This window comes from Nuphar pumila, chromosome 2, assembly GCF_984573655.1.
Source record: "Nuphar pumila chromosome 2, dmNupPumi1.hap1.1, whole genome shotgun sequence".
In the NCBI taxonomy this organism is placed as follows: Eukaryota; Viridiplantae; Streptophyta; class Magnoliopsida; order Nymphaeales; family Nymphaeaceae; genus Nuphar; species Nuphar pumila.
The window spans coordinates 13,169,823-13,179,133 of NC_143250.1; the positions used below are offsets into that span (position 1 = coordinate 13,169,823).

The 9,311-nt window shown below is 41.1% G+C and overlaps 1 protein-coding gene across 1 annotated transcript; it reads left to right on the forward strand.

Moving 5' to 3' along the window:
* Window positions 1–6,468: 6,468 nt before the first annotated feature.
* LOC149844804 (protein argonaute 2-like) lies at window positions 6,469–9,052 on the forward strand. Its single transcript, XM_089997343.1, has 2 exons — window positions 6,469–6,805; window positions 7,405–9,052. Exon 2 carries the CDS (start codon window positions 7,501–7,503, stop codon window positions 8,791–8,793), a length of 1,293 nt encoding a protein of 430 aa, XP_089853469.1. The 5' UTR covers window positions 6,469–6,805; window positions 7,405–7,500; the 3' UTR covers window positions 8,794–9,052.
* Window positions 9,053–9,311: the final 259 nt, after the last annotated feature.

The window sequence follows — 9,311 nt, forward strand, 5'->3', positions numbered from 1 at the left end:
CTGTCTAGGGAATTGAACTAAAAAGTTGAAAAAAATAAATGGTGTAAGGATTGCATAAGTATAATCTCCATAGAAAATTAAGGACATGGGCATGGAAAACACTAAAGAAATATGCTGTTGGACAATTGATTTTGGGGGCTCCAATCATGTTGTTATGGAAGAGACAGGCGTCAGAAAATGCAGGGCACGGCCCACGCTACGGGAGAGCTCGTCTACGTCACTGACATGCTGTCTTGATGGCCATGTATGTGGTGTGTATGAAGCCATGCCATTCCTTTGCATGATCATCCATGATACGCATGATGGTTTGTTCCTACCGTAGTGACAAAAGTTTAAAACAGCGATTTCTCGGTTGTGAATTTTTTGGGAGATTTTCAACTTTCCTAAAAAAAAAAAAAATTAAAAATCAAATAAATTCTCAAAAATCTAAAAACATTTAAAATTTCAAATAAAAATAAACTAATTACACAATTAATTTTACAAGAAAAAAATATAAAATATATTTTCAATCTCACTATCCATATCTAAGAAGTATCAACCTATTCCACAAAACCCTAATTCTAATCAATTTTCAACAATAACCCACAAGAAGATACTAATGGTGCATGATTTTCCATCACCATCTGAACCACAAAAAAAAGAAGGATAAGAGAGCCCCAATCTTCTCCCTGAGTGCAAAAACAAGAGGCAAGGAATTACCTCCGCCTTAGGCGACAATGAGCTTTCATCATGAGCATAATCAACAATCGCAAAACCGCTACCGTTGATCAACCGGCTAATTACCATCTGAATACCCAACTGTGATGACCGAAAATTTGAGCTATTTTTTTTTTTTAAATGAGCACATAGCAGAAGGAAAAATATTTTAAGTCTCTTTTTGAAAACCAGATGAAGCAATTCAATACACAGTGAATCAAAATATTTCATATACTGACTTTTAAGTTTCATTTACGAAATCTGGATAACTATAAGTACTTTTTATAAATTTTTTAAATTATATAACATCACTGAATGGGTTCACGATCCAACTCCAGAGATACTTTAGTCCACCATATTCATCGCCACCAACGCACACCAATCGTGGGTACTTGAAAAAGAAAAAGAAAGCAAGGGTAAAACCAACAATATGTCTCAACAGAAAACTCAACCTCCCATCTCGTGATAGCGAACATGGATAAGTCGATGAGCTAAATTGTACTCCAACCAAGTTCAAAGCTCAACACGAATCTAATGACCGTCTTCTTAAGGGATCTGACTCGACTCAACCTCTAACTCAAGAGAAAAAATAACAACACATGCACACTTTAGATGCATGAACATATTTTAATACTTTCTACGTTTAAGTTGTTCTTTTGCTTTCTAGATTATGCACATACAATTATTTTGTTTTGATATTAATTATTGTTTCTACGAGGGGGCACCAAAGCCTCGGGCTGCCATAGGCTCACCAATCTACATGGGGGTGTCTTTTTACACACTAGTATTTTTTATTAACCTCAAGAGAACTTGGTTACACCAGCACTAAGGTCCAAAACCTTTCGTTAAGGCATTCGTTTTTTCGAACAAAGTTGAAGTACACTACAGCCAGCACATCCCACGGGGTTGGTGCAAACTCGTTCACAAGATGAGTATGACCATTACCTAGTTGCGGGTCTCTTGAAGTACCCGAAGAACGTTATCCACACGGACTCCATGAAGAAGATGACCAAGCAATCCTGCGTGAAGGCTACACCCATAGCGGTTAGGGCATTAGTGCTATAGATCATCTGGAGTGTGAGAGAGGGTGGACAAAGATCGACCTAGGCTGGCTGCAAAGGTTAGGGTGTTGATGCTACAAATTGGCTTAGGGCTTGATACAAATCGGCCTGGGGCTTGCTGCAAATCTGCCTCCATGCCTGGATCGACCTACGTGAGAGAGAAGACTCTGGAGACAGTTGATGTGATGCCAAAAGTGCTAGCTCTAATATCCATGTTAGGGTTTCGATATTGGGATCGATGCCCTAATGGTTTTTTCAGAAATCATGAAAGGCTTGGGCTCTCATTGATGCGCTCGTGAAGACTGAGAAACTGCAGATGCCACAATCGAAAAGAGAAACACATTCTTGATGATTGGAGGCAGTGGGTTTAATTAAAGGGAGATCCTCAATGATTTTATTCTCAAAAAATGTGAAAGAAGAAGAAAAAAAAAAACATGACCTCAAAGAGGGGAATTCCTCAAAAAACTTTAAAGATACCTTCATTCTGTGGCTAAGTCCTCCTTAAATAGTTGAGGAGTGATCGGGTCAAGTGTGAATCTGATCCAATACAAACCAAAGCAAAATAAAAAATAAATATCTAAGATGAATCTGATCTCAAACAACCTCAAACTAAAACAACAAGTCCAAAACCCAACTAAAATGAATATGTTCGATTTGAACAGGAAAAATAACAGAGAACAAATCTAGGTCAATCAGTAATACTAAACAAAATGTTTTTGCCGTCTGGATTAAGAACACCAAAAGTTTTTTTTCTTTTGAAGATTAGACGACAACTGACATTTTTGCTGTCCCGACTGAAAAGGGGGAAAATCAAGGGTGGATGGCGAAACAATTTTGTCGTCCAAACACCTGACAACAAAGCGATTTTGCCATCCCAACATCTGATGACAAAACAATTTTCTCGTCTTGACACCGAACGACAAATCGATTTTGTCGTCCAAACATTGGATGACGAAAGGATCCAGCTATCGGATGACAAAAATGGTTTTGACGTTCAAAGAAAAAAAGAGAAATTTTAAGGGTTTTAGTAAGCTAAGAGGTGTGAAATAACATAAGGTCTTGAAGATCTTGTCCTTGAACCTGAAAAAATATTAGCCCGTGGACATCGTTAAAAATTGGATTGTCTCCCGGAATGTATGCTTGTGAGGAGTTGATGGTGATTAGGCTAGATATACACAGTTTTGAGATCCTCAAAACTCAAAACCCTAGAATCTAGGAGAGCCTGGGACCTAATGATGTCAAGGGATCAGATATACCCAACACCAGACCTGTTTCCAATCGCATTTGGTTGGCGGATATTCGATTCCGATGGATATCTTAATTATCTGATTAATTACATGCATTTTTTTTTCCGGATTTGGTGTAAGCTTTTTTCCATCAGATTCAGAATCCAAATCTGACTCTGATTAACTAATATCTGATTAATTGAATTTAGTATTGGTTGCATCAGACCTGAATCCAAAACGTTTGTATCCCTGTTCTGTTAGGATCTGAAATCCCGGGCTCTCAAACACCTGTCACCTGTTTCCTCCAACAAGCTACTCCACATTCCACAATAGATAATAAAAAAGAGTTAAATATATAAATAAATAAATAAATCAAATTACAATGCTTGTGAGCTCAAGGCTATGAATAATAATAGCAATGGTAATAATGAATGCAAATCATTAACGGATAAGCATGGAAGGGTGGTGTATGTTCTCCCCGGATGATTCACTGATTCCCACGTTTATGTTCAGGGGTCCGAATGAGCGCCACGTATGTAAGCACATGGGGCTCGTATTCCCATGTAAGTCGACATCACTTAGCATTAGAGTCTGGAGCGGTTGCAAAAACTTAAGTACCCTTTCTTGCTATTCTTACCATAAAACGATGGTTTAAGAAAATAACAAAAATGTCCTCCATTCAAAAAAAAGAAACAAACGATTGAAAAAAAGGATAAACATGTCCTCCATCTAGAAAGTCGAGGATGATGTTGACTCTTCAAACTCTAAACAACGAAATGAACCTGAGCCGGTGATCCGATAGTGATCCGGCGAAACGAACCTGAGCCATCAAAAATATCTGTTTGAACTTTTCGTCGTCATCTTCTTCTTCTTTCTTCTCCGTAAAACACTGTAAAACCATATCTCTCTTTAGAGAAGAAATCAAGGAAGACAAAGAGCCGACAATCCGATGGTGATCGTCATCCGCTTTCTACTAGCAGTGGCCGAAATGCTGCTCTTGTTCAGCGGGCAAACGACTGTGGTGGCTCTTCCTCTGCCTTCGAGGGACACCTACAACAGAATCTTCCTCCAATACATCTACAATGGAGTACAACCTCTGGCTTTCTCATCATAAACCTCAAGACTGCCATCGAGATGGCTGGCGACTACAGCCTGATGACGGCGAAGATCGTGCTCAAGGGGGTGATGTTCGGTATCGCGATTTATGAAAATCGCGTCGCGCAAAAAAAATAACAAATCGTAAAATCAAGTAGCGATTTATGAAAATCGCGTAGCAAAAAAATAAATAAATGGCAAATTGCTATGTGAGTTTCGTAAATAGCTATATCGAGTAGCGATTTACGAAAATCACGTAGCAAAAAAAAAAATAACAAATCACTGTGATTTTCGTAAATCGCTATATCAAGTAGCGATTTACGAAAATTACGTAACGAAAAAAATAGCAAATCGCTAAATTGAATAGCGATTTATGAAAATCGTACAGTAAAAAAAATGGCAAATCGAAAAAAAAAAAGCCAAAAAATCATGAAAAAAGGTATTACTAAAACCTGATAACAACTGAAGGAAACATGTTCACCACCATTAAACAAAACACTTTATTGCTTTTTTTTTTATAATTTAAAAAAAATAAAAAAATAGTTAGGGTAAAATTCACTGTTCAACATCGTACACCCTTTCCTCTTTTACCTAATCTCTTTCCTTTTCCTCTGTCTCTCACTTTTCAGAGAGAGAGAGAGAGAGAGAGAGAGAGAGAGAGAGATATGGAGGGTCAATCAAGAGGAAGGGGAAGAGGAGGAAGAGGGGGTGGAAGAAGAGGTGGAGATTTCAGTGGTGGTAGAGGAGGAAGAGGTGGAGACTTCAGTGGTGGAAGAGGAGGAGGAGGGAATTCTGGTAGTGGGGTACGGGGAAGAGGTTCGGATTTCATTGCTGGAAGAGAAGGAGGGAACTCTGGTGGTAGGGCATGGGGAAGGGGTAGCGTTTCCACTGGTGGAAGAGGAGGAGAAGGAAGCTCCGGTGTTCGAGCATGGGGAAGAGGAGGAGGAGGATGGGTTCCCCAAGAGGCTCCCAACATTCAAAGAGATCCCCCATCAAATGTCGGCCCTGTTCGAGGAGAAGTGCCGCCGCCCACTGGTCTCTCTCTCTCTCTCTATATATATATATCATGGGTGCTGGCATGATGCCCACAACTTGGAGTGGCCTGGTAACTGTCAATGGTAACTCCCCACAAATTTTGTCTTCAATCATGTTTTGTGAGGAGGTAAACCACCAACACTTGTGGCAAAGAAGGGCACTTATAAAAGCAAGAAACCCAAACCCCTAATTAACCAATTGGGGATTGCATACATGATACATCCCATCTGTTTATGCAAGTAAACCTTGGAAGCCTTTAGTTGCACTTCATCTGAATAATGGTTGGTGACCAACCTGATGTTGATACCACCCTGTTCTTCTCTGTTTCTATCTCACTTCCTTGACACCAACTTGCGCGTTCTTATTCAATATTAATCAAATAATTAGTTCCCTACTTAGAAACTAATCAATTACTAATAGAATGAAGGGTTTCCTCTTTTTTGCAGAGCCCCCAACTTCCCAATTGCAGAACTTGAAGTTATCTGAACAAACCGCCGGATTTTCGAACCGAAAACCAGTGGTTAGGCCGGACTCTGGTGGAACTGCTGGTTCGCGACAGATACGCCTCTTTGCCAATCACTTCCTAGTGAAGTTTGATCCTGGAAGTACTATATATCAATATGATGTCACTATAGCGCCTGTAAAGGAGAATGCAGGGGAAGGATCATCAAGTTCGGCATCAAATACCGACTTTAAGGCCCGGGTTAGCAAATCTGATTCCCGCCTGATCGCAAAGAAGGTTTTTACGGACAATCAGCAACTTTTTTCGACTACAAAAGTTGGTTATGACGGCGAGAAGAGCATGTACACTGTAAATCAATTGCAGGAAGGCTCGTACACTGTTAAGATATCAAAAGGAGAAGACAGTGATGGCCAAGAGTACAAATGCACCTTAAAATTCGCTGCCAAGATCGATCTCATCGACCTCCACAACTACTTGACAAGATCGACAACAACCACGATCGATAACGTGATTCGAGCGCTCCAAGTGGTTATGAAGGAGTACCCTGCAAATTGCCGGATAGCTCGTGGTCGGAACTTCTACTCTAGGAACCCTGTTGTTGATCTTGGGGGTGGGGTTGCAGCATTTCATGGGTTCTTTCAGAGCCTCAGGCCGACCGCCCAAGGCCTAGCTCTCAATGTAGACCTCTCGGCAATGGCGTTCTACAAGAACATTCCTGTTCTACAGTTCCTTGCGGAGCATGCAGGTGTGCAAGTCCGTAATACAAATGCTGACATGGATGGCAGGGAAAGAAAGCACTGGGAACGAATGTTGAAAGGGCTGAAGGTGAGAGTTACTCATAGGAACACTACAGAGGTTTTCACCATATTCGGGTTATCAAAGAAGTCATCTAGGGAGGAAACGTTTGAGCTCATGGAGAAGAGAGGCAAATCTGGCAGCAAGAACAGCAGCAGGAACACCACCACCAAGATGACGACAATAGAGAAGTATTTCCTAAATCAGTATAAGAAGCAGTTGAGCTACTGGTACATCCCCTGTTTGAATTTGAGCAAGAAGTCTCCAAACTATGTGCCTTTGGAGTTCTGTGAGTTGGCAGAGGGACAGAGGTTTTCAATGGAGGATTTGCCAATGGATGCTCTCAAGGCACTGAGAGGACTGACAAACATAGCTCCCTGGGAAAGATTGAGCTCCATCAAGCAAATCGTTGATGCACGAGATGGGCCATGGGGGTAAACTTTCTAACTTAACCCTCTTTGATGCAACTATGTGTCTCTAAGTTCACTCAGTCATGCAATTATGTGTGTTCTCTATTATCTATCTGTCATGCATGTTCATGCCACTTGCTTAACAAGCACGCCTTACTACCAATTCATGATGACACATAAACATCTTCATGACCAGGTTGTCTAGTCAATAGACTTGGAGTAAGCTTGTTTTGGTCACAAGCATGACGCTTAGACCTGGTTATTGGTCTTTCCATATGCCCCAACTGGACTTGCCATCATGCTTAACAGATGGCTTAATGGTTTAGAAAATGGAGATTTCACCAGGTCTGGTTGTTGCTATCTGTACACAGGCCTGGACCTCAAATATCATCCCGTCTTGGGTCCGAGTTGACAGGACTACCTACTTTTGTCTCATACATCGACCACCCAAATACATGTAGCCAACCTCATGATAATCACTTGAAAATGCTGGCTTCTTCATGATATAAATAGATAGTTAGACACACTACTCTGCAATGTTGAGTAGTTGACGTAGTCTTTTTAGTGTTTAATAGGAAACTACCAAGTTCATTTAGTTGATCCATAACTTTTCGGTTTTGCAGAGGAGAAGTGACCCGACACTTTGGGTTAGCAGGTAGCACGGATTTAAGCCTCAAGATAGAAGGGTGAACTTGGATCCAAACTGTCAGTGGAACCTAATGCGATATCATCTATATGATCCCAAGCCGATAAACTGCTGGGCTATCGCCAGCTTCGTGCCACTAAACCAGACCAGATACACCAGAGAGATATCTCAATTTGCTCAAGCATTTGTGTGTAGATGCCATGAAATTGGTGTCAACATTGCACCAAATCCTGTGGACCTTCGTTGTGTAGACATAAATTTGTTATCTGACCAGGTCCGACTTCCAAGGCTTCTCACTGAAATTGCAGCAACTGCAGCTACTATATCTGGTAACCGATTGCAGGTTTTGATTTGTCCCATAGCCTATAAGCATGCAGGTTACAAAGTTCTTAAGCTCATCAGTGAGACTGACGTTGGCATTATGACCCAGTGTTGCCTTAAGAAAAACATTGAAAGGCCAAACTCACAGTACCTTGCAAACCTTGCTCTCAAGATCAATGCCAAAATTGGTGGTAGCAACGTGGCCCTCTGCAATATTCCAAGGCCACGGTGTCTTGGCAAAGAAGATGTACATGTCATGTTCATGGGGGCAGATGTCAACCATCCAAGCCCTAGTGACAGGGTCAGCCCTTCCGTTGCAGCTGTGGTGGCCACCATGAATTGGCCTGATGCTAACATCTACGAGGCCAAGATGAGATCTCAAGACAACCGGACAGAAAATATTGTGAATCTTGGTGAGATGTGCATAGAGCTTGTTCAGATGTACCACCAGAAAAATGGAAAATTTCCAGAAAAGATTGTGTTTTTCCGGGACGGCGTCGGCGAGAGACAATTCAACATGGTGCGCAATGAGGAGCTGGATGCAATCAAGCAGGCGTTTTCAAGTATTTGCTATAATCCTTGTATCACCCTTACTGTTGCGCAGAAACGGCACCGCACACGGCTTTTTCCTGCAGATCATCAGGGTGCAACAAAGCATGGAAATGTGCCTCCAGGGACCATTGTTGACAGGAAGATTGTTCATGTGAGGGAGTTTGATTTCTTCCTTTGCAGCCACTATGGGCTGCTAGGGACAAGCAAGCCTACACATTACCATGTGCTGTGCGATGAAAACAAGTTCTCTTCTGATGAGTTGCAGGGACTGATCTACAATCTGTGCTTCACATTTGCTAGGTGCACAAAACCAGTTTCATTGGTACCACCAGTTTACTATGCGGATCTAGTGGCATACAGAGGCCGGCTATACTACGAAGGTTGGTTGGAAGCCCATTCGTCATCATCATATTCTTCTTTATCTGTTGAATATAACCATGAGATGTTCCCCGAGCTCCACAACAACATAAAACATAACATGTTCTTTGGGTGATATAGGAGCTGCATTCCAAGTTTACTTCCTAATACCAGGTTATCCTTTTAACTGCAGATCTCACTCTTTCACAGTTGTCATTTTCTTGTACTAGCTAATAGTATACGTTTAGTTGTGGATGTGTGAAAAAATACAGCCAAGTTAGAGTTGGTCATGGTTACTCATGCTTGTGTAATTGGGAAAGGCCAAGCTAGTCACTTGTGCATATCATTTTGTATAAAGCAAGGTGCTGTCGACAGTGACTCTCTGGACTTTTTTCCTAATCTGTTTTTTTTTTATAATTTAAGACTGGTGTGATGTAAATTTTAGTGGACTATTTTTCCTTTTTATTTTATACTTTTCTTAAAAACTTCATGCATCAATGTTTTTTTCTTGTTCTTGCAAACAAATTCAAGCCATAGATCATGTTTCTTTCATGTGTGTTTGTGTCACAGAAGGTGGTTCTGTGCGGAAGCTCGAGCATAACCACCTTCCATGGTTTAAGAATCGGAATCCCTGAACCATGGGAAGCTTCACGG